Below are 24,625 nucleotides of genomic sequence, written 5' to 3' on the forward strand. Positions count from 1 at the left end.
AGAGTTCTTGCTTTAGTCCTCGTCCCTCAAAGGAAGTAGGGACATTTACCTTGGAAAAGAGAAGCCTCGGAGCCCCCTTTCAATGGGAAGAGCTGTTGCGGGAAGGAGGGGTTTGTCCCTGAAGGCAGCGTCAAGAACCTCCCGCCATCCAGTCCGAGCCTCGACGGTATTCTGAAGTGATCCTGCTGCCTCTTCGTTGAGAGACACTTGGGAGCTGTGAGGATTCCAGTGGCCCAGAACACTCCATCCCTGGAGTCTGAGTGCTTGATCTGCAGCCTTCAAAAGAGGGCGAGCCTCCTGCCTCCCCAGGCAGTCCTCTCTGAGCAGAGCCAGTCTCCCCGTTTCCTCGGGGCAGCCCTTAAGGCACTTCCCATGTTCCCCTCGGTCTTCGCCTACAAGGCCAATGTTCCTAATTCTCCATGTGGCAGGAACTGGGGTCAGATGTGGGTTCACTATAAGGAAAAACAACAGTGAGAACTGGCCCGGGGAAGATAGTGAGGTCCCCGGAGAATTTCAAGCCAAGGCAGGATTTGACAGCCTGGTTCATGGTTGGGCTCGATGGCATCTGAGATGCTTCCCAGCTCCAGTCCCGACCTTGGGAGATCCTGGATCCTGCCCCCAGAGGATCCTCCTCATCCCACCGCAGCCCCCCACATTTTATTGGTGAAACCCCCTCTGACTCACCCCAAGTCTCTCCCTCCCCTCAAGGCACATGCGCATGCGTGCGCGCACACACACACACACACACACACACTCCTATTCCCACACATACTCACAATCTCACACACACACTCCCACACACACACTCACAATCTCACACATACATACACACAATTTCACACACATACACTCACAATCACACACACCATCTCACACATACACACAATCTCATACAATCACACACATACACTCACACACACTCACATATACTCACACACACACGTCCAGGCCCAGGGCAGGGCCCAGTCCCTTGGGCCGCCATTGCCATCTGGCTTCAGACAAGTGAAGGCCTGACTGGGCCTGGGGCAGTCCCAGGGCAGGGAAGCTGGGCCAGTCCAAAGTTCCTGGCCCCTCATGCCCCACTTTCTCCTCGCCCCCTTCTGCAGTTCATCCTCATCTTCACGGTGATCCAGTACCGCCCAATTACCTACAACCAGTACCAGTACCCAGGCTGGGCAGTGGCCATTGGCTTCCTCATGGCACTCTCCTCAGTCATCTGCATCCCCCTCTACGCCCTGTTCCAGCTCTGCCGTGTGGACGGGGACACTTTTCTACAGGTGAGCCTGGGGTCGAGCGGGGTGATGGGGATCGGGGGGATGGAGGTGGGATGGGGGGACAGGGACACTCTTCTGAACCCCACTCTCCTCCAGCGTTTGAAAAATGCCACGACGCCCAGCAGGGACTGGGGCCCCGCCCTCCCGGAGCACCGGACGGGTCGCTACGCCCCTGCCACCGGCATCTCCCCCGAGGACGGGCTGGAGGTTCAGCCCCTGCACCCAGACAAGGCCCACAACTTGCTCCGAGGCAGCAACGGCTCCGCCCACCCCCAGGACTCCCGGATATAAGCACTGCTGCAGGAGACTGACCCCATCCAAACCCTTCCCTCCCCACCCTCCAGAGACTGCCCCACGCAGGAGGCAGCGAGCCCCTCGCCCGCTGCCGCCACCACCACCGCTAACCCCTGTGCCCTTTGAGTCTCTCATCCTGTGTCTCCCCCTGCCCCTTCCCCCAGTGTTTACAAGTCCCTTTTATGTGCCAGGACCGGGAGGGGGCAGAGGCCAGGGGCTGGCTCTCTCCCTTCACCCCAGATGTGGGGCCTAGCTGAGGATGGCTGGGGGAGGGTGGCAGTGTGGAAGGAGAGCAGTACGGCCTGAGGAGGCGGGATAGTGGGTGTCCTTTTGCTGCTGTTGGGGGAACAGGAGAGCCTGAGCTCCGTCACCCGGGACCCGGGGCTTTTGGCCAGCTCTTGGCCTAGGAAAGTTGGGAAGGGGCTCGGAGGCCATTGAGTGCCACCTGGAAACCAGAACAAGACCTGGAGAGGGCCACCTTGCCCTTCAGTACCGGGGAAGGGCAAAACCTCAAACCAGGGGCCTGTCCGGCCCTGTGGGAAACCAGCCCCCTTCCTGCTGTCTGCTGCTCTTGACTCCCCCCCAGAAAGGGCAGGGGTCCATCTTCCTGTGCCCAGCTTGCAGCTGGCTGCCACCCTGGTCTCAGATGGTGCCAGGCTGGCACACCCTTCCCAAGGATGCCAAGCTCCGTCCCTTAAGATGTAATGTGATACCCCACGCTGTTCCCACTCTACCTGCCGAGTTTAGGGGGAGATGGAGGGAAGAAGCCTGGGAGACTGCCTCATCCTGGCCCTGCTGGCCCACCTCCAGGCCGAAAGAGTCCAGCAGTGTTACCCGTGCCTCTGGCCACTGCCCTTTAGCATTAGCGCCCCTGTGTGGGGTGGGGGGGCAACATCTGTGGGCTCCTTTCTTGTGTCCAAATTATGTGTATTTGTGGTTGCCCTCCCAGGCCCAGTTTGTCTTCCAGGCTTGTCCCACCATCCCATGGGCCTCTGGGAATGCTCCTTCCCCTGCCCTTCTACCCTCCACCTCGGTCCCGAGCCCCTTGGAGTGTGGGCTGTGGAAGGCTCCACCCCAGGGGTGCCCAGGAAAGTGTCAAGTGATGGTGCCAAATGGGCCTGCCCGGGGCTAGAGGGCAAGCCCCAGTGCCCGCCCAGCCCGCCTGTCTTCCTTGGCCTGCATACTGGCCCTGTCCTCGGTCCCCCTGCTGTGTGTCTCCTCTAATTCCCTTTGGCCATAAGGGTGGGGCTCAGCCCTGGCCCAGCCTGGCCGGTGCACTGCTAGGGTTTAATGAAATTTTTATTCCTGACTTTGGACTGCTGTTGTTTTTCCCATGGGCAGCGGGCAGCGGACAGGGGTCTCTGGGTCCGCTCCACAGCCAGCTACCAGCTCAGAGCCCCGGCCCGACAGGAGGTCCGGGAGCAGACTGGGGCAGCAAGGGCAGACACAGACACAGACCCACACATGTCTCTCTTGATCCTTTATTCCCCAGCAAGGGTCCCGGCTCCCAGGCCGCAGCCATCAGGATGGGGTCCCTGCATGAGGCCCCCCGCTGGTCAGTGGCCCTTCATGGGGACGGGCCTGAAGGCGGCGGCCCCAGCGGCTCTGGTAGTAAGAGGGGCCTGAGGCCCGTGGCCAAGGAGGCCTAGGGGAACGGGAAGCAGGGGAAAGGGCTGGCAGCAGGCCACAACTCCGGGACCCCTGGGACTGCTGCCCGGAAAAGGGCAGGTCCTGGCTCCTGTGCAAGAGTGTCCTCTGCCTACAAGACAAGAGGTCAGCTGTGGCCCCAGCCCCTGCCCGGCCACCCTCCCCAAAGGCCCAGCCCTGGCCTGTACCTCCCCAGCTTTTGCCAGCCAGCATCTTGGCTCTTGCTCCCTTGCCAGCTGTGACAAGAGCCCATGGGTGTTGAGGGTCCCTGGAGCTCCTGTTCCATGGCTTTCTTTTGCTCTTTGAGTTCTGGGAAGAAGAGCATCTAGGCTGGCTCTGCGGTGGTGTGCCAGGGCCCCCCCTTGTTCCCCCCACATCCACAAACCACAGGAGAAAAGGGGCCCCAGATCCCACCTGCCAGGGTGGGCTCCAGCATCAGAGAGGATTCTGCCACCGAGTTGTGCACATTCTCCAGGCAGCGCTACAGTGACCCACAAAGTGAGCGCTCAGGGCCCCCCACCCGCTCCGGCTGGCCCACCCTAGCCTCCGGAGGGGGCCCCAGAGCTCAGGCAGGCTGAGAGACGGCTTTGGAAGGGAGGGGAAGTGGCATGTCCAGGCCCAACTGAGTCAGGCAAAAACCTGATCACACAGAAAGCCCAGCCGCACGGCTCGCCACTGGGGGCCCACGGCACGGGAAGCCCGCGGCACAGCTCGGCACGGGGGCCCGCCGACTCTCCTAGTTCCATTGGGGAGAGGAGCAGAGAATGCCAAGCCCAAGATGATGGCGAGCCTGGGGACACAGGTGGCAAGGCTAAATCCAGGGGCAGGTAGGGAGACCCTGAGCTGCAGAGGGGGACAGGCTCACCTGCAGGGCTTTGATCTTTCTCTCCAGAGCACAGCACTCCTCCTTCAGGAGGGTCCTGGAGCATGGCCAGAGGAGTCGAGGTCAGGACCGCACCCCCCCCCAGCCTCTGTCCTCGCTCCCAGGATCAGGTCTCTGCTTCCAACCCCGACCTCTCTGGCAGCTTCAGCGCCTCTGTGTCCACCAGACCCCCCCCCCCCCCCCCCCCCCCCCCCCCCCCCCCCCCCCCCCCCCCCCCCCCCCCCCCCCCCCCCCCCCCCCCCCCCCCCCCCCCCCCCAGGGCTCACATCCACGACTAAGCCCGTTCTCACGTCCCACCAACTGGCCCCTCTGCCCGGTCCCACCTTTCCTGGGTGACGAGCCTCAGAGCATCCCCCCGGTTCCTCCCTCTCCCTCATCCCGTGCCCAGGCAATCACGCGGCCTCCCCGGTTCTACCTCTGTGGCCGCTTCCCCCCTCCGTCCTCGTTCCCCACACGACCCCTTCACATCCCCATCAGCTCTCCTTGGACTGGTTCAGCAGCCTCCTTATGGTCTCCCGGACCTCGCGGCCTCACCTTCCCCAACCCCCTCACTCAGACATTGCCCTAAAGCCCAGCTCTGGCCCCTTGTTTCCCTGCTCAGAGGCCCTCGTGCTTTCTCCTGACTCTGGGATCAGTTATAATCTCGCAGCCCGGCCTGCAGAGCCCTCTCCCACCCTGGTCCGGAGCACCTGCGTTCCTACCCTCTCTCCCTCGTTTGCTTCCCAGGCTTTCGCTCACCTGGTTTCACCCTCACCTCATTTCCCTGAAAATCTTCACTGGCTGCTCCAGGCTAAGCGGACTGACCTTGGCCTTACCCTTTCTTGACTTTCCCTGGATCAGAGATCCTCCTCCCTGGGGTCTCCCCTACTGGGTCCTTAGGCCCTTACCGGAGATGCTGGATGACCTGGTCAATGTTGGTCACGTTGAGGCAATCCTTGATTGCACTGAGGTCCTGGCCGCTGCTTCTCAGCCAAGAGAGAGACTTCTGAACTCAGAGAGCCTCTCCCATCCCCACTTCCAATCCATCCTTCCACCTTCCCCATTCCCTCCACCATTCGGCCATTCCACCTGGCCCATCCCCCATTGCGGCCATGCGTCCACCCCCTGCACCGATTTGCCTGCGGCCGGATCTCCGTCCACCCTGCGCCCACGTCCGCCCATCCCCCCCTGCGGCCCTGGCCCTCCCCCCATGCGCGATCCTCCCCCCCCCTGCGGGCGCCGTCCACCCTGCGCTCGGGTCATCCCACCACCCATGCGGCCTAGTCATCCCACCCGTGCCCGTCCTCCACAGCCACCCCCACCTACCTGCCCCACCCACCAACCCATTTATCTATCCGCCCACTCATTCGTTTACTCCACACACCCTCCCATTCACCCACCCCCCCACCTACCCCTCCCTCCACCCCCCATCAGATACAGTTAGCCGCCAGGAACTTTCCCCAGCGGGGCGCCCGGGGCGGGCCGGCCTCACCTGAGCCCCCGGGTCCCCGGCAGCCTGGTCTCCAGCTCGTCCTCCGGACCGTTCCTGGGGTCTCCAAGGGCAAAGCGAAGTACTCTGGGGCTGTAGTGAACCCAGGCCTTGGCCTGTCCCCGGCGACCTAGGCTAGGCCTCCGTCCCACGGGCTCGGGCAGGAGGGGGAGCCAGGGGAGGGCGCCGGAGTCCCGGCCGCGGGGCCCAGGAGAGGGGCGGGGCGGGGGAACCCAGGGGGCGCCCCAGGGGCCGCAGGGACCCTCTGGAGAGAGGGGCAGGGCAGGGACAGGGGGGCGCCTGGGTCCGGCGCGGGGAACCTAGGAGAGGGGGCGGGGCGGGGGACCCCGGGGGGGGCGGCCTCGGGAGGGCCCGGGGGCTCAAGGGGGGGCGGCAGGGGGGACCCTGGGGGAGGGGCGGTCGGGCCGGGGGGGCCTCAGGAGAGGGGGGGCCGGGGGACGGGCGAGGACCTGCCCTCCTGCTCCGCCTTGAGCTGAAGCCCGCTCAGCAACAGCCTCAGCTCTCTCCGCACCAAGTCCCGGACCCGCGGGGGCGGGGTCAGGAAGGAGAAGGGGGCGGAGGGGGAGGCGGGGCCAGCACCACAGGCCGCCTGGCACTCCTCCTCCAGGAGGGCCTCCAGGATTTCCACCTGCCAGGTAGGAGGGAAGGAGCGGTGCTGGGGCGGAGCTGTGAAGGCCGGAAAACCCCGCCCCTCCCTGCCCCCACCCACCCTCACCTCTGACCGCAACTCCAGGCTCAGGTCCACTGCGGCCTCGCCCAGGATCCTCTTCACCTCTGCCCGCTCAGGGGGCTGCACGTGCTGCTCCACCAGCCCCCACAGGGACCGGGGAACCTGGGGCATGACGGGGCCCCGCCCCCTGCCCCGCCCTTCCGGGCAGGTGGCTCCTCTGCAGGGCGGGGCCTGAGGGGGTAGGAACAGGCTCCCTCACTTGTCCGTGACTCCGCCCCACGTGAGACCCCGCCCCCACACTTTACCCCCCCACACACACTTTCACTCCCCGGCTAGGGGTAAGGGCGGTTCATCATCCACACCCAGGTCCCGCCCCCACCCCGCCCCGTGCCCAAGCAGCTCCTCCTGGCGCCAGGCCCCGCCCCCATCTCGAGGCCCCGCCCCTTCCCGCAGGTCACAGGTCACGGGGCAGGACTGTCGGGAAGACTCTCCCGGTCCCTGGGCCCCCCGCTGTCTCTCCCCGGCCGTTTCAGGGTCCCGGGAACACCGGGTCTGACTCACCAGGCTGGAGCCGGGCGTCAGAGGAGCTGGCGCCGCGGGGATAGGATCCCGCCCCCTGCCTCCCAGTCACGCCGTAACCACGGTCACGACGGCAGCGCGCACATAAAAGCCTGCCCCAAGAGCATGTGGCCGCGCCCCCTTAAAGGGGCCGGGGCGCCCGGCGCTCTGAAGGAGGAGCCCGGGCCGGAGCGCTCTACTGCGCCCAGAGAATCCGCCGGCCGCCACGGAAGCAGATCCAGACTGAAGGAGGTCCTGGGCGGTGGGCGGGGGCTGCCCGAGCAGGAGCCCGCCCCAGGACCAAGGCGTGGAGGGGGGCAACGGAGACCCGCAAGCGCTGGGCGGCGCCACGGCCGCAGGCGGGCGCGCGTGGAGACGCTCAGGAAGGTTGGCGGGCGGCGTCCCCTCCCCCCCAAGGGTGGGGGATCTGATGCTGGAGGCGGCCGAGACCCCGACGCCGAGAGGGGGCCGCGCGGCCGGACCGCGCTTTGGCGGGGGCGGGGAGAGCGATCCGGGGCGCAGGATGGCCGTGGTCAGGCAGGGAGCGCGGGCCGGGACGGGAGAGAAGGGGACAGGAAACGTGGTGGGGCAAAAAACAAGAATAAAGGTGAAACTCGGGGACTGGCGCGTGTGTGGGACGAGGGGACCGAAGCGTCTGCAAGGCGGGGGCGCCTCCAGGAAAAGTTCTCAGCGGGGGGCGGGGGGCGGGGGCGGGGGCGGGTTCTGGGCATGCTCAGTCCGCGACGCCTCGGGGACATCCCGGCGGGGCAGCCGCCAGGTAGCCGGGAGCGGAGGGGAGGAAAGGGCTCCGGTTCCCGCTCCGCGCGGCGGCGTCAGCGGCCCGTCTCAGGGCTGAGGAAGCGAGGCGGCGGGGGAGTGACGGCGGCCGGCACAGGCAAAGGGCTGCCACCGGGGAGAGGGCGACAGAGCCTGGGGAGGGGAGCCAGGGAATTGGGGGAGGGCAAAGGACGATGTCGGTGGAAAGTCAGAAATAAAGGGCAAGGATAAAATAAAGGGAAGGAGGGAAGGGGGAAGAAATCGGGGAAAGGAGGGGTCAAGATGATTCAGGAAGATGGCCCCTAAGTGCCCCAGCCAGAGAAAAAGAAAAAACCAGGGCTTCATAATTCTGCATATAAAACCGCCCACATGGGCATAGCTGAGAACGAGAGGTGGAAAGCATTTGGCAGGAGGTGAAGAACCGGGCGGGTTTTTAACCAGGGTTGCTACAGCCCACCGGGCCGGGAGGAGGAGATGGATGGCAAGTTGGGGAGTTTGCCAGCCTGGCGCAAAGGCTGGGCTTCACTTCACAGCCTCCTGCAGATCTAGAACCCCCCCACACACACACACACTTTCAGAAGGTTCTGTTCTGGCCGTACTCTCACAAAGGCCCTGGCTGTGGGGCGGGAGGGATGGGATCCCTCGGGGAAATTACCTCCTCCCTTTTAGAGTCAGTGACTGAGGAAGCCCATGACTAATGACACATCGGCTCCAATCTGGGAGGGCAGATCTCAGCCCACAAAGAATGGGGTCTTCTCAGAACTGAAACCCGGTCCCTGGGCCCAGGAGGGGTCCTCTGGGGCTCCCGCTCTTCCTCGGGAGCAGCACCTGCCCTCCTTGTCACTCTGTACTTGCCTGGGCTTGTGGCTGAGGCTCCTGGGAGCAGGGACAGTCCTGCACAGCACTCCCTACACAAGCTCCCGGGTTTCCCGGAGGAGGGGCCCTCTCCCAGATCATGTTGCTCCCTCACCAGTGTCTGAGGAAGCCGCCGTAGCCAAAAACTCTCCTCCCCCAGCCGCCCGGCTGTTTCACCGGCCCGTTCTTGGGCCGTCCCTGCCTCTGAGCCCCCATGCCGGGAAGGGCCGAGCCCATTCGTGCCGCTGGGGGTCTTTCCCACCCCATTTCCCAGCTGCTGAAGGCTGAGCTTTCCTGTCAGACCCAGAGCCCGCAGAGGACTGGAGCCCCATGGACTCGGAAACAAGTTCCACTCCCCCAAGCTGGAAGCCCTGACGCCTCCAGGAAGGAGGCAAAGCCGGGGCAACTGCAGAGAATGAAGGGGAGCTCCTGCCGGCTCTCGGCCCTCCCTCCCCCTTCCTTCTGGAGTGACAGAACCCGGGGGTCATCCCTTGGTCCAAACCCCAAAATCTCCTGCCGCAGCTCCTTCCAGGAGGGGCACCTCTCCCCGCAGGGCATGTGGGGAAGGACTCCCTAGGTTCTTCCTGCCCTTCTACCCCCCCCCCCCCCGGAGCAATGAGGACCCTCATTCTGCTGCTTCCCCTCCCCCCACGAAAAGGCTCCGGCATGAAAACAGCTTAAGCTCAGCCCTGATTCTCTTCAGGTTTTTTACTAAAGCACTCAAACCAATTCCCGTGTGATATACAAAGATCCCCAAGCAGGGGAGGGAGGGTCCCCTACGCTATCAGGGGCCTAGCTTTGTCATCAGTCGCCCTGCCCAGCCCCTGACCCATGCAAGTCCGCCACCTCAGATGGACACGACAGCCCGGCTCTCCCAGGGGCCCGGAGCCTGAGTCTGGGGGCCCCAAAGCTGGTAGTGAGGACCGGAGCCTGGGCTCATCCCTTTCTGCTCTACCTCCTGCTCCCACAGGCCCTTTGGCAAGGGCAGGGAGAGCCCTCTGTCTCAAGAGGGCCTGGGGGTAGTGATGCTGGCTCCTCCCCTCTCAAGGAATTGGGGATTTAAATGGGGAAACTGAGGCACAGAGAGGTGAAGTAGGGACACAAGATCTCAGAGCTGGGAAGGGACCTCAAAGATCAGAGTCCAACCCCCTCATTTTACAGATGAGGAAACTGAGGCCCAGAACGGTTAAGGAAGTTGCCTAAGGCCAGCCAGGCAGTGGTGGGGCTGGGGCCACGAGGGGTCCCTGACGTGAGGCAGAGGGCAGCTGGGCCGGGGGGGCAAAACGCGGGTGGGAGGCCCCCCCCCAATGGTGCCAAGTCACCTCTGCCTCCCTCGGACCTGGGGTCCCCAGAAAACACCCCCTCGATAGAACCTGAGGTGCTGGGGGGGCAGGCACCCTGGCTGGGGCAGCGAGCCCCTCCCGCCCCCTGGGGTGCCGCTGGAGCCCACGGTACTGAGGATGCCCAGGTCCCTGAGCCAGCAGGTCAGAAAAGAGGAAGAAGCTTCTGCCTCAGACAGACGGACAAACAGACCGATGAGTGCCAAGCCACCGGGGGGGGCATCTCGAGTCCTGCCCCAGGAGAGGCATGAGGGCGCCCTGCCAGCCCTGCCTGGCCCAGCCCCCCCCCCCGGGGAAGGGTGGCCCCATGCCCACAGCTGCCAGGCAGCTCCTCAGCAGTCAGTCCCAGGCCAGCAGGCGCCCCCACCCCTACTCTCCACGGACACTCCGAGCTCCTGGGCGGCGGGCATCATCCTCGGGCCGGCCGTGGTGGGGCCCGGCCAATGTCCACGGTGATGTTGGTGAAGAGCGGCTGCCTGGACACCTCGAGCACGCGGTAATGCACCGAGCCAATGCCATCCCGCTTCATGGTCAGCTTCGTGTTCTGGATCTTGGTGAACCTGGGAGGAGGGGGCTCAGGGTCAGCCTCAGAGCGGGGCTGAAGGCAGGGGAGGACTCTAGAGGGAGAGGCCAGGAGAGTAGGGGAGAGCTGGGGAGGACTCAGGGAGCAGGGTCAGGAGAGGACACTAGTAGTAGGGGCAAGGAGGACAGCAGGGGAGGGATGGGGAGGACTCTGGAGGTAGGGGCCAGGCCAGTAGGGGAAGGCTGAGGAGGACTCAGGGAACAAGGGCAGTGAGAAGGGCAGGGGAAGACACTAGTGGTAGGGGCAAGGAGGATAGCAGGGGGAGGGCTGGGGAAGACTCAGGACCCTAAGTAGGACAAAGGGGAGGTCCAGGGCAGACACCAGCACTCTACATCAGAGATCACCAGCACAACCCACCGGTGCTCCGGGACGGCCCCAGAGCCAGGCAGTAAAACCCCAATGCAGGATGTGGAGGCAGGAGCTGGGGCCAATGCCTGACCTGCTGCTCGGTGCCTCTGGGACCTTGGGCAAAGTGCTTTACCTCTGAGGTGCCAGTTTCCTCAATGTAAGACGTGCAGTCTGAGCCCTAGGATCCTTGGGGATGCCATCGTGGAGAGAGAGGACCGGGAGTGCTAGAGACCGCTTCGAGAGGGGGGCAACACGAAAACATCGGCCTTTAGCCCTCTGCCCACCCATGCCCACGGGAGAGGAAATCAGGTACGAGCAACAGCAGAGCCAGGGGGATTCTGGGGCTCCAGACTGCTGTCAGATGGAGGAACTATGGAGATTGTGAGAGCCTGAGAGTCAGAGCATAAAGACAAGGAAAGACACCCTTGCCGTCACTCCCCATGCCAACTGTCAACTACAAGCACAGAGAGGGATGGGGCCTGCCTTCCTGCCATTGGCCCCCTCACCTTGAGATGGCCTTTTTAGGGGGAAATGGGAGACAATTTATTGAGGAAGCGATGTCAAAACAAGAAGCATTGGTGAAAAGAGAGAAATCTTTAGCGGAGAAAATCCTGACACCGAAGCAGGGAAGTGCAATAGGGAGCACTGGATGAAGATCCAAGAAGGTATGAATTTACTACAGATCATTCGGACAGAAGAAGAAAATCAAATCCGGAAAACAGATGGCAAGGGAGCACCCAATTACCCTCAATGAGTTCAAGTCACCAAGCATTGATTTAATTGATTCAGTGATTCTAGTATGAGAAAAAAGAAGCCCTGACACAAGGAGGCGAGTTTGGCCCAAGAAGTAAAGCTCAGAGCATCTCTATTCCAGCGAGGAGCATCTCCTAAAGCAAGAGTACCTGGGATGTCTTGAAAGATAACAAAGATAATCGTGTTTGACAGCCTTGATTATTGGCTTGGAGAAAATAGAGAGACACCCTCTTACCCCGCACGGGCTAGCCCCCATCGAGGGGGATGTCCTCCAGGGTGCCGGCCCACGAAGCCTTGAAGTCTAAAATCTCTCCAGAGAGAGCCTGGTTGTCCCCACAGGAAAAGCCACATGGAACCAGGCCGTCTCTCGTCCAGGTGAAGAGCCCCAGCAGCCGCCTGCCAGTCCGTGTTTCCTGGATGGGTACTACAGACAGAGAATGTGCAGGGAGGGCTGAATGACCATTAAGAGAGGTAGGGCATCCTTACCAAGGGGGCTTTGTCCCCAAAAAGGGCCACTCGCTCTCAGCAGTGTTCTGGAGAACGAGGTGGCCGTGAGGCATGGGGAGCGAAGCGACCCCTAACCGCCAGAATTGTCCCAAAGCGGTTGGCCGCCGGGGCCTTGGGGGGGCCCATGCCAGAGATCTTGAAGCAGCAGCTGAGCATTCTGGGATGGGGCGCCAGCTTAGATTTCGCCTCCTGCCCTGTCCCCTCACTACTTCTGGTCTGTCCTTTTTGGATCAAGGCCTGCCACCATGTGCTTAGGGGCAAGATGAAGGGGCTTAGGTGAAAGTAGCTGAAAGTGGTTCAGATCCAAAGGAGTGGTGAGTCAATAGCAATCGAAAGAAAGCGTCTTAGGGAATGCCCCAGAACTCCGTGCTTGGTACGGTATGTTTGTCAGTGACACATCTGAAGGCACATTTGTCATAATTAGCAGATTCAGAGAGAAGACAGAACTGAGAATAGTTCCATGATGACAGAATGAGGACCTAAAAAGACCTAGAAAGACTCAGAATCAATAGAAAGTCACACACTTGGCTAGAAAAAAAGGCAACTTGGGATCCACAAGAACTCTCTTCAAGTCAGAATCTCCCATCGATGTCAGACATACTTTCCACAAGAGAACTGGGAGATTTTTACATGGTGAGCACCACACAAAGTTATCTTTTTTATGTTAACAGTCTATGAAAATGGGGGGAACCTCATTAATGATGGTGGAATCATGGGGGGCAACCTCATTACTGATAGTAGAATCATGGGGGGGAACCTCATTACTGATGGTGGAATAAGAGGGGAATTTTATTACTGATGGTGGAATTGGGGGGACCTCATTACTGATCGTGGAATCATTCGTCAGCACAAAGACCAAGCTACTATAAAACACGAAGAATAAAAATGAGATAAAGATACAATTAGCAACAAAAATGACTCCAGCCTGACTGATTAAAATAAGCTGTTAACAAGAGGACAGAGGAATGGATAAAGAAACAGCAAGCAGCTCTCACCCATCAGACTGCCTAGATAGAGCAGAGCAGATTCCAAGAGACTCAGAAGGCAGCCAGGTGAGGCCCCACAGACTACGTGACCCAGAGGAAATAAGCTGAGGAAGGCTGACTTTCAAGAATGAAATTCTGTGGAAACAAAGTACCAGCAACAATAGTATCTGCATTACATTGGAGGGTTACACATACTCATTGCATCTCATTTGATCCTCACAACACTGCTGTCCATATTACTAGCTCCATTTTACAAATAAGGAACCCGAGGCTGAGAAATCAAGTGGCTTTTCCAAGTCACAAACAGCTCAAAAATATCTGAGGTGAGATCTGAACTCAGGTCTTCCTGATTCCCATCTGCTTGGTGCACTATCCCATCTAACTCCCTCCAATTCCACAAAAGGGGGGAAGGAAATTTTCTGAAGAAATAGATGAGGGGAGGCAGCTAGCCCTGAAGTCAGGAGAAGCCGAGTTCAAATCTGGTCTCAGACATTCAACACTTCCTAGTTGTGTGACCCTGGATGAGTTACTTAACCCCAATTGCCTCAGAAAGGAAGGAAGGAAGAGAGATGAGGACATACAAGGAACTCACTATTGTCTTTTAAAAGGCTGAGTCCAGTAGAGCGAAGCAAGGTGAAGGTAATGTAAGATGAACAAAGCGAACCTCTGAGCAGCAGAGTGGCAGTAACATTAGACTGAGCTGCGGCTAAACAACCGAAGCTGAGGGGGAAGGGAGGTTCAGAGGAGAGACAAGAATACTGCTCAGAATGAAATGCAATAGAAGAGGAGGTTAACTCGGCATAGTGAAGTAAGGAGGACCTGAGTTCAAATCCGGCCTCAGACACTTAACACTCACTAGCTGTGTGACCCTGGGCAAGTCACTTAATCCCAACTACCTCACCAAAAAAGAAAAGGAAAAAAGAATGCAACAGAGAAAAGGAGGAATTGCTCAATTTGAATTTTCATTCTATTTTCTCTACCAAGTAGAAGAAATTTCACACTTGGAAATAATAGAATAAATGTGGAGAGTAGGAAATGGATACCCAATATCTAGTTGCTTTGGGAGAATTTTTCAGGTGCCCTGGCCAAGGTAAATGAACCATATCCTTGGGCCCTGAAAAAGAAAAAAGACCAAAACAATTGGACAGGCACTGATGGTGAGGTCCAGAAGGTCCAATTTAAAAAGTGGAGGGGGGGGAAGGGGAGAAAAAAAATAGAATCTTCAGACTCTAGGCCAGAGAGCCCCACATTAATTCCAGGCATAATTCTAGGGCCCATTATTAAAGAGACCACTGAGGAGCAGTCAGTATAGAAAGCAGCGATTACAAAAACGATGGTGGCTTCAAGAACAAATCGTGCCCTTCTCCAGCAGGTTTAATTGGCTGGTAACCAAGGGAAAAGTGATCGATCTTAGAGATTATGGACATTACAATTCATTCAAGCACATGCTCCTTGAGGACAAAGGACTGTCTTTTGCCCCTTTTGGAATCGCCAGCATTTAAAGCGTTTAGAGCACAGTAGGCACTTTAATAAATGCTAGTTGATGGAGAGCTATATTTACCTAGATGCGAGGCAAGCATCTGATGAGGTATTTCATGCTATTCGTGGGGGAAAGCTGGTGCGCTGCCCGATAATGCAATTAGATTCTCAACTGGACGTGTGGTCAAAGGGAGAGAACTATCGAGGATGACATCATGGCCACTTGGTGGGAAGTGTCCAGGAGGGTATTCCCAAATCCAGAGATCCCTGTTTGGCGCTGTCTTTGGTGCCTTTATATTGACGACTGTGACAAGGCCATCAATGACGCGCTTATTAAATCTGTGGCTGACCCCAGGCTCCGTGCTCGATGACACATGTGGGCAGAGCAGAGCAGAGCACTGAACTGAATCTAATAAAATGAAATTGAATAAGGATCGATGTAAAACTGGAATCCCAGGTGTGGCTAGCCGGCATCTTGTCTGATTAAGACCTGAGGATCTCCGCGGCCTACAGATGCAATCGGTCAGGAGTGTGACATGGCGGCCCAAAAAGCTGAGGGGAATCTGGGCCACATTGAGAGGCGGAGCTGCTGGGAACAAGAGATCAATTGATCAATCCTCTGTCCAGGGCCATCCACAGGCTCGTGCTGGAAGAACCCATAGACTGGGAAACATGCGAAGGAAGGGGGCCAGTAGGGCGAAGAGCCTGGAGTTTGTGGCAAAAGAGAAGCAGCCAAAGGGACTAGAAAGTCTCCTAATTACTATTTTCTAAAGCTTGAAAGACTTTAGCCTCAGAGGACAGAATCACAATGGGAGGCAGCAGGCAGAGAAGCCTGATGTAGGGAAATACTTCCTGTCCATTGATTCTTTAATAAAGTGGAATGGACTGCTTCAGGAGGTGGTGAGCTGCCCTTCCCTGCAGAAGTGCAAACAGGAACTGAATGCTATTTGTCCGACAGGTCCCAGAAGGGATTCTTTTTCGGGTACACACTGGACAAAACTGGCTGCTGGAGTTCTGTCCAGCTCTTAGGTTCTAGGACTCTGCAAAAGGAAAATGGCATTGGGGAAAGCGATTGCAGCTGGGTCAGACCGAGCCCACACAGAACTGGCCTGGGCCCAAGGCCACAGGATCCTAAAGCCCTCAAGGGATCTGGTTTCAATGTATGTGAAAGGGAAGAAGTTCCTAAGGTCCTGGAAAATGGGGCCTTATCATGGCCAGAAATAGGTCAGCAAGAGAGCGTCAGTGAGATGGATTCAGAGACACATCTAAAGGCAGCCAAGGACATAGATGCCCAGATCTGCCCAGATCCGACCAGTCACCCAACTGACCAAAGGTCACAGAGAAACAAGATCCTACTGAGCTTCCTTGGTGACTGAGACACAGCCGTGGGTTGAGCCTAGCAGAACATGGCCCAGAAGGTTCAGCTCCCACCAGGAATCTCCCTCATTAAAATGACACTGCTCCTTAAAAGATGGAACAGATAACCTCAACTCCGGTTCCAGATCTCAAGCAAGACAACACAGTAGCACAGGCTTACCAGAGGCTGGGCCCCATCAGGAAGAGGGCTGCTCTTGCCAAAGACATCTGGTTAGCACAAGTGAGTCCCAGCATACTGCTGACCCTCCAAAGGGAGAGCCAGCATCACCCCAGAGTCAGGAAAATAACAAGAACGTTGGGGACAGAGAAGGGCCACAAGACGCACGGCCCAGAGAATTCTCTGAGGGGCCCCAGAGCCCGACCAGATCCTGCAAAGGGACAGGAGGTTGCCAGCGGACTGTGCTACTGCCTTGCAAAGATGGCCGTCCTCCAAATGACTAGCTTTGTAGCCTCAGCTGGAGAGGCACAAGATGCTGCAGCCTCAAGAGCTGCGTGAAGGGCCACTCCAAAGGTGACGGCAAGGATGAAAACCAGTGTCCCAGGGAAGGAACCCTGGGTAGAGTCAAGACCCATGGGCTGGTCAGGGAGCAAGAGTAAGGGACCTGATGGCCCTGAGGGCAAAAAGAAACCCCGGCATACGAGTGGGATGGGGAGACGTGGGCAGAAGTCACCCCAACAGGCAGGCAAGTAGGAACTGCAAGGCTGTGGGGCACGTCTATTGAGGAGAGCGAGGACCCTATATGGTTACATGGAGAAGAGATCAGAACTCAGAGGGCACAACCAGGAGCAATGGTGGGATAGGGGAGGGAGCAGGGATGACATCAGGAAAGATTTCCCACCAATGTGAAGTGCCCCAAAGTTGAGTGAGCTTCCTTGGGAAATGGGGGGGGTTTTAAGCAGAGACAGCACAACTTGCCAGGTGTGGAACAGCACAACTCCTTTTCAGGTGGGGACTGGCCTAGGCGGCTAAGTAAGCTCCACCTGACTGAAATCCCAAGTCATGGATATAAATGGTTCCCTGTCCACTTGCCAAGCTGGTCTCCAAGAAGTGCCCCAGCATCTGCACTTGGCCCTGTGCTCTTGCAATTTTTACAAATGAGCCTTCAAAGAAGGCTAGAGAAGGTCTTGATGCAGAAGTTTTTTCTAAGAACGTGGCGGATTCTGGGAATCCTCAGGAGCTGTCAGGCAGAAGACTGGGACTGGGCGGAGAAGAGGCGACATGGCAAAGCGGAAAGAGTAGAAGCTGTGAAGCCAGAAGACTTGAGCTCCAGGTTCCCTCCTCTAAGGGACTTAGAGAGACTTTGACCTCTGTTTCCTCCTCCACGGTCCCCGAGCCTATGGCTTCTACGTGGCCCTGGATGCAGAATCAGGAGGGAGACAAGCTGCCAAGGCAGACAGGTCAGAGGCCGTGAGCACTGTCCCTGAGTCACCTCAGAAAGCACAACCTTTAACGCTTTACATGCTCGATGTCTCACTCTCCCACCCACCCCGTGGGTGTTACCAAAGTCTGCCATTTCTCTCTGTAACATCTCTCCCAGACACCCCCTTGTGTCTGCCAGGGACCCTCACCTTACACCTGGACTACTACAACAGCCTCAGTGCAGGCCGGCTCTGCCTGCCTCCAGCCCATCCTCCACGTGAGGCGAGCTACGCTCCCTGCCCTACCCCTACGCCTGCTCCGTAAATCCCAATGGCTCCCTCTTACTCCTAAGATCAAATCCAACGCTTCCTGTTTGGCATTTGGTGCCCTTCCAAACCTGGCTCCTTCTGGCCTTTTTTTTACTTTGTGTTTCCAATCCAGACAAACTGAACCTCCTCTCTCCCATCTCTGGGTCTTTGAACGGGCTGCACCCCCGCCTGGGATGCCCTCCCTCCTCCTCCTATTTCGTGGCACCTCTGAATTGACAGGAATCTCAGCCCAATTGCTCCGCATCTACTCGGCTTTGCAAGTTAACGTCTGCGTTCCCGATGTTTCTCCTGCTTCAGATGTAGCCCTCTGAGGAGCAGGATCATGTGGCTTGCTGGAGATTCCCTGTACCCAGCACGGGGAGGGGCACCGGTTTTCTGCTTACTACCTGTGCTGCTGTCCAGCTCCTACTCCAGAGCTCACACACAAGCCAGCCTCTGCCCTCCGGCCCTCCTCGGGGCCACCTCCTCACTGTGGTCTCCCTAGCCCTCAGCCCCTCCCCCAGTGCTGGGTCCCATTGCTTTGTATCCTGTGCTTTTATGAAGAGGGTAGGTCTTCGCCTGCCGAAGCCCAGAGTTCAGGTCCCATATCAGCAGGACCACCAGCCCACGGCCCCCGCCTGCCAGCAGACCGCCTCCTCTTGCTTTCTTCCCCCTCCCCAGACTAGCACCACAGCCTGATGAATCCTTCCCTCACTCCTGGATTGCTTCAAAAGCCACTGGCTCCAGGCCACGCTTCCAGTCACCCAAGAACCCAGATCTGATGAGCTCACAGACAAGCTCAAGAGCCAACCTGTCTTTCCAGCCTCCTCTCCCACCACACCCTTTCCAGCTCAGCTCCCAGGGGCCCGCTTGCCTGCTGCGTCCCAGGCTCCGGCTCACAGGGAGCTCTCCCACTCGTCCTAAGACTAGCCTTCTAGGCCAGCTCAGCGGTGCAGGGGAAAGAGTGCCAAGCCCGGGGTCTGGAAGACCCGAGTCCCAACCTGGCCTCGGACACTGAACACTTACTAGTAGCTGTGTGACGCTAAACAAGTTCCAGTTGCCTCCCAAAAACAAACAAATAAATAAAAAGACCGACTTCTAGGTCCCACCTCCTCCACACCCCGACTCTAGGCCCTGGGCCTCTCTTCTTGGAGTGACTAGGTTTGAAGTGTCTCTAGAGCAGAGGCCACAGCCTCTCCCAGAAACAGATGCCCAACCTCTCGCTGGGTGTTCCTGGGGTGGAGGGCTCCCTGCACAGTGCCCAGAAGAGGGATGGGCAACAAGCACTGAATCTAATCTCTAAACATACTTAAAAGTATAAAAATGGTTTTCTTAAGAACTGCTAAGGTCTTTATTCTTAACTGTGCCTCAGGCTACCTGAAGGCACTGAGGGGAGGTACCATCTCAGGGTGTAGGGCGAGGGTCAGGGGCCATCTGGGGGGGAGTCAGGGGTCACCTCTGGGGGTTGGGCTCATTATGCTTGTCCCGATCATGCTTGATCATTCGGTATCGGCCGATGCGGATGTCTGGGCGGGAGACCTTCATCCCTGAGAGGGAAATCCTAGGGGAGATGGAGGGGGGTGGGACTTAGGCTGAGAAAAGATCTCTGAGCCAGGGGCAATGATGGAGGCCCAGTTAACCCTTAACTGCCCAGCCCTCTGCCCTTGCCCCTACAGATACCCCCCCCGTCTCTGTCATCCCCCGCTTAGCCCAGCACCCCAAGTCCACGCTCCTATCCCCACCCTCCTGGCCTGGCTGACTCCTGAGGCCAGTCCCCACCCACCCCACTTCACCCTCTCGGTACGACCCAAATCCCAGCCTCACCGGTTGAAGATGTCGTCGTCCTCACCTCCCCAGCCCCAGTACTCGTTGGGGAAGCCATTGATCTTCAGAAACTGGGCCTTGCTCAGACCCGATACACCCCCGAAGTAACCGGCATAGGGCAGCCTGCAGAAAGCCAAGAGAAAGGGGCTCAGTCTAGCAGCCTGGGCCCAAGGGCTCCACTCACCTCTCACCTGGAGAGAACCAGGAGCTTGAGGGCAACGGCAGGAGGGGGCTGGGCACGCCAGCAGGGTCTGAAAGCAAAGACCCCAAGCCTCCATTCCCAGCCCCCCAGGAAGCAGAAGAGCCTTGCTCACCGGAAGCCAAACTTGTCCATGGCAATGGCAAAGTGGCGAGGCTGCTCCCCACAGCGGTAGAGGTTGCGGTCATCCATGGGCACCAAGTCCACGTCACTGAAGATGAAGCAGTCATAGGCAGGGTCTTCCTTCAACGCCTCCAAGAAGCCAACATTGAGGAGCTTGGCCCGATTAAATGTGTCCTCACCATGCTGGGAGGGGGGGGGGCACAGGGGAGGAGGCAACACGAGGTGGTCACGAGACTGCCCCCCAGCAGACTCGGCTGGGCCCACGGCCAGCCTCGGGACCCCCAGGCCAGGCCCCGTCCTCTGATCACTTCATAAGACAACCTTCTTCCGCTACCCCCGAGAGTAAGAAAGAGACCCTCCCAGGAGGAAAGAAAGCATCCTCCCAGGCCCACAGATAATCCAGGGAGCAGCTGCTCGGGGCCAGGCTGCAGTAGGTCCCGCTCTCAACAAAATGGCTTTCTGCTGGAGGTTAAAGTAGAGAGCCACAGCGGGACGGGCGCCTGAGAGGGGCTGAGCTCAGGCCCCAAGGACATGGAGAGCTGAGGTGGGGGTCAGCACCGCTGCTGGCACTTCGAGGTCCGCAGGTGCAGACCGGCAGGGTAGCCCTCCCTGACTGTACAGCCCCAGGCAGCCCCAGGCCTCAGTGTTCCTTGGGTGCACAGCTCTCATCTTGAGAAGCAAACCAAAAATCCAAAGAGGAAGAACAATTTGCCTGGGAACCACGGGGAGCAAAAAGCAAAGGGGCTGCTCATCAACCATAAAGTGGAAACTCTGCCCAGTGCCAACAGTGGCATTTTCTGGGCCACAAGGAGGAACTGGCAACATCTGACTCGTCCTAAAACTTAAAAACAAGCAGCTGTCCAGGGGAGCAAGCAGCTGGGTGAAAAAGGCATGTGATGCAAACAGGTGGGATTGTATCTGCAGGTGGGAACACCCCAAGCACACTGGCACGTGTGCCAGTGGGGACACCCGGGCACATTGGCTCATCTGCAGGTGGGGACATCCCAGGCACACTGGCACATCAGCAGGTGGGAACACCCCGGGCACATGGCTCATCTGCAGGTGGGGACACCCCGGGCACACTGGTAGATATGCAGGTGGAGACACCCCGGGCACACTGGCACATCGGCAGGTGGGAACACCCCGGGCACATTGGCTCATCTGCAGGTGGGAACACCCCGGGCACATTGGCTCATCTGCAGGTGGGGACACCCCAGGCACACTGGCACATCAGCAGGGGGGAACACCCCGGGCACGTTGGCTCATCTGCAGGTGGGGACACCCCGGGCACACTGGCACATGTGCAGGGGGGGGGACACCGGGAACTGGCCATCGGCAGGTGGGGAACACCCCGGCACATTTTCCCATCTCAGGGGGAAACCCCCGGGAATTGGCTCATCTCAGGTGGGGCACCCAGGCACTGCACATCAGCAAGGGGAACACCCGGGCACACTGTACGTGCAGGTGGAAACCCGCACACTGGCACATGTGCAGGTGGGGACACCCCGGGCACACTGGCACATGTGCAGGTGGGGACACCCCGGGCAGCCTGGCACATTGCAGGTGGGGACACCCCGGGCAGCCTGGCACATGTGCAGGTGGGGACACCCTGGGCACACTGGCATGGGTGGGGGCCCCTGGGGCACACTGGCAATGGCAGGTGGGGACACCCGGGCAGCCTGGCACTTGGGGTGGGGACACCCCGCCCTGGGCCAATGTGGGTGGGGGACACCCCACCTGGCACATGTGCAGGTGGGGACACCCCGGGCACACTGGCACATGTGCAGGTGGGGACACCCCGGGCACACTGGCACATGTGCAGGTGGGGACACCCCGAGCAGACTGGCACATCGGCAGGTGGGGACACCCCAGGAACAATGGCACATGTGCAAGTGGGGACACTCTGGGCACACTGGTACATCTGCAGATGAGGACACCCTGGGCACATTGGTGGTATTGTTCCTCAGTGGCCCAGACTGGCCTCAGGGGGCTCCAACCTTAGTGGTTCAGGGCTCTGGGCTGGCTAAGCGGGGCGCCTGACCTGCTCCCTGGACCCCCTTTCCCCCTCCCCCACACCTGGCTGAGCGAGATGCCATAGCCAGCGCTCCGGGGATAGGAGGCAGTTAATCAAGGTGGTGCCCCGTTGGGGAAGGGAATGATGATGGCCACGGTTTGCGAGGGGGGGTCGGGGGAAAGCGGCCCCCTTCCCCAGGGTTCCCTCCTGTTGGGATCCGGCTGGGTGAGCCAAACAATCAGCGCCGGGCCCAGGGGGAGGGAGGGGCGCGGGGGAAGCCGGGGCCTGGGCCCCCCCCCGGGATTGAACCCCCACATACAGAGCTGCCTCCCACGCCCTGCGAGGGGCCTCACCTAACCCAGGTGGCACGTCAGGGCACGGGGGCAGGGGCAACGTGGTAACCGAATGGGCCCCCCGGGGGAGCCTCCAGGGGGGCCGGCCTGGGGGGGGGGGGCCCGGCCCGCCCGGGGCGGAAAGGGTCGGGTTGGCCCGGGCATGGCACTGAAGGGAGGGTGGGGCATAGCGCCAAAGAGAGGATGGGGGGCCCAGGGGCCAGACAGAGGAGCAGCACGGCCTTGCAGATCCGCTCCAGGGTCCCCCCCAGCAGCCTGCTCATCTTCTGGCTGCCCAGCTCGGCCTGGGCATTGGTCCTGCCGGCCCTGCCAACAAACAGCCAGCTGGTTCCACCCTGGCAGCGGGCAGCCCCAGCTCCTGACGGTCTGGGGGAGCAGCGAGCCCCGGCTCCCACAGAAGGCCTGCTGGCTTGGCCAGACCGGGCCCTTCCCGTACGCCCAGAGGCCCAGAGCCGGGAGGAAAGGAGACCCTGGGGTGAGCGAGGCGGCCCCGACGAGGGCCCACAGGCTCTCCTCTCCTGCCTGGCTGGACTCCTCGGTCTACGGGGACGGATCCGGGACCCCACCCTGAGAAGCTGAGGCAGGAGCTACCAGGACCCTGGTTCTGAACAAGATGCCAGGAAGGGCCTTAGGGACTGCAGACAGTGGGCACGCCCAGGGCCCCGGGGAGGGAGGAGGCGGCAGCGGGTCCTTTTTCCAGTAGAAGGTGGCACTGACTGGCATAGGGGCACAGGTGGCACTGCCCAGGAGCAACCGCCCCCGCAGGCCCCACCATCACCTTCTCCCAGACCCACAGAAGCAGCTCCCTGCTCCCGAGGCTCGGGCCCTAGCCCCCGGCCAGCCCAAAGCTTCCATGTTCTCAGCCAAACAAGGCCCCATTCAAGCACATGGCAGCCGAGTTCAGATCACAACAAACTCAGAGCTCCAAGAGGCGCCGGAGGCAGGGACCGGGGAGGAGAGGCTCTGGCCCGGAAGGGAGGAAGGAATAAAGAGGAGGCAAGGATGAGGGTCTGAAGGGGAGGGGGACGAGAAAGGTGGGAACTGAATGAGCCAGGCCTGGGAGGATGGGGGACAAAGGGAAGCCAAAGCAGGTGGGGGCTGCTGAGCAAGGGGGGAGGGGTTGGAAGGGGAGGCTGGGGGCGCCCCAAGCTGGGGGCTTGGATGGGGGAGGGGCGGTGTGCAGGGATGGGTTAGGAGGAGAGGACCCAAAGGGCTGTGGTCTTCCTCCTTGGGGGAGCAGTGCCACCAGGCCGAGGGGGTCTCACAGACGGAGGGGGGGAGGGTCAGAGAGAACAAGAAGAGACGGAGGGTCAGCACTCGGGAGCCGGTGGGGCGGGGCCCAAGGAGGGCAGGCCCCGCTGGGCCGTACAGGTGGGAGGAGAAGGGCCGGGCCGGAGCAGGGCAGGCCGATGCCGGGGGCCGCGCTGGGCCGTACAGGTGGGAGCGGCAGGGGCGGGCTCGGCGCCCAGGGGCCCGCTGGGGCCGAGAGGGGGTGGGCTCGGTGCCCAGGGGCCGCTGGGCGGTACAGAAGGGAGGGATGGGGTGGGGGTGGCTCGGCGCTCAGGGCCCCTCCCCGCCTCCTCACCAGCTGCGCTCGGCGCTCAGGGCCCCGCGGGGCAGGGCTCGGGATCGGGGCCGGGGCCGGGCCGGGCCGCGGCCGCTCCATCCCCCATGGCCCCGGAGCCCGCTTAGCGCCTCCCCGGAGGCCCGATGCCGAGTCCGCTCTCGCTCCCGCCTCCTCCTCCGCCTCCTCCGCCGCGGGGCATGGTGCGGCCCGCCCGGGGCCGCCGGAGCCGGAGCCGGAGCCGCCGAGACCGAGCCTCGCAGGGGAAGCAGGGAGCGGCGGCGCGCGCCCCCGCGTCCGCGCCCCCGCGCGCGCTCCGCCCTGCCCCGCCCCGCCCGTCCGCGCGCCCCGGAGCTCCAGGCCGCAGGCGCAGAAGCGGCGGAGGGAGGGGCCTGAAGAAGGGGGTGGGGCCTGGACAGAAAAAAAGACTCAGGCTGGAATTACCCCCAGAAGCCTCGGGGGCGAGCCCAAGAAACCCACAGGTGGCGGCAAGCTGATAAAACCCCGACAAGCAACTGGGGGAGGGCGGGGCCTGCGAAATAGGGGCGGGCCCGTTCATACAAAATCTATAGTGGACTCCCCGGGGGCGGGGCCTGGGTGGAGGGGAAGGGCCATTCATAAAAAATCTACAGCGGACGGTCCCGGGGGTGGGGCCTCGAGAAGAGGGGCGGGCCCATGCAAAATCCACCGAGAGCTGCCTCGGGGGCGGGGCCGGACAGCACCTGGAGAAGCCAGAGGGAGCTAGAAACGGACCCTGGGGCAAGGGGGGAGTTAGAGGAGCCGTCCTAGGCAGGGGGTCAGACAGCTCTGGGCTCCCCACGTGGCGTGGCTGGGTTGGAAGAAGCCTCGCGGGAGCCAGGGCGAACTGGGGAGACTGGAACAAAGTGGGCGGAGCTGGGAGGAGGGGCTCCCGGAGAGCCGCCCAGGAGGGCCAGGGGCACTGGAGATGGCCTGGGGAGATGCCCGAAGGGCATCAGGTGCAGAAGGCGCAACAGGGCACAAGGGCAGCTAGAAGGCCCTCCACACACGCCATACTGGATGACCCGCTCCCAAGTGTGTA

The 24,625-nt window shown here is 60.4% G+C and overlaps 4 protein-coding genes across 6 annotated transcripts in view; 1 reads left to right on the forward strand and 3 right to left on the reverse strand.

The window, feature by feature from the left end:
* Positions 1-2,877, forward strand: part of SLC6A9 (solute carrier family 6 member 9) — a 49,022-nt gene extending 46,145 nt beyond the window's left edge. For all 3 annotated transcript variants that reach the window (XM_031969256.1, XM_031969257.1, XM_031969254.1), the window contains 2 exons: positions 1,107-1,277; positions 1,371-2,877. In XM_031969256.1, coding sequence (XP_031825116.1) covers positions 1,107-1,277; positions 1,371-1,565 — 366 coding nt within the window. In that variant the 3' untranslated portion in view covers positions 1,566-2,877. The remainder of the gene's footprint in view (positions 1-1,106; positions 1,278-1,370) is intronic.
* On the reverse strand, positions 2,664-6,685 carry CCDC24 (coiled-coil domain containing 24). Its single transcript, XM_031968558.1, has 9 exons — positions 6,620-6,685; positions 6,303-6,488; positions 6,027-6,215; positions 5,570-5,682; positions 4,986-5,060; positions 4,081-4,135; positions 3,630-3,696; positions 3,404-3,524; positions 2,664-3,327 (listed from the first exon to the last, which is right to left on the reverse strand). Exons 1-9 carry the CDS (start codon positions 6,683-6,685, stop codon positions 3,090-3,092), a joined length of 1,110 nt encoding a protein of 369 aa, XP_031824418.1. The 3' UTR covers positions 2,664-3,089.
* Positions 6,686-9,140: 2,455 nt separating this feature from the next.
* B4GALT2 (beta-1,4-galactosyltransferase 2) lies at positions 9,141-21,698 on the reverse strand. The gene is made up of 8 exons (XM_031968559.1): positions 21,372-21,698; positions 21,093-21,252; positions 20,578-20,856; positions 19,627-19,941; positions 19,313-19,435; positions 18,945-19,049; positions 11,707-11,895; positions 9,141-10,347 (listed from the first exon to the last, which is right to left on the reverse strand). The coding sequence occupies exons 1-8, from the start codon at positions 21,580-21,582 to the stop codon at positions 10,197-10,199; spliced, it is 1,533 nt and encodes a 510-aa protein (XP_031824419.1). The 5' UTR covers positions 21,583-21,698; the 3' UTR covers positions 9,141-10,196.
* Positions 21,699-22,001: 303 nt separating this feature from the next.
* On the reverse strand, positions 22,002-24,598 carry LOC116423572 (translation initiation factor IF-2-like). Its single transcript, XM_031968560.1, has 4 exons — positions 24,594-24,598; positions 24,386-24,516; positions 23,587-23,993; positions 22,002-22,307 (listed from the first exon to the last, which is right to left on the reverse strand). The coding sequence occupies exons 1-4, from the start codon at positions 24,596-24,598 to the stop codon at positions 22,002-22,004; spliced, it is 849 nt and encodes a 282-aa protein (XP_031824420.1).
* Positions 24,599-24,625: the final 27 nt, after the last annotated feature.

The sequence above is a fragment of the Sarcophilus harrisii genome, chromosome 4 (assembly GCF_902635505.1).
Source record: "Sarcophilus harrisii chromosome 4, mSarHar1.11, whole genome shotgun sequence".
Lineage (NCBI taxonomy): Eukaryota > Metazoa > Chordata > Mammalia > Dasyuromorphia > Dasyuridae > Sarcophilus > Sarcophilus harrisii.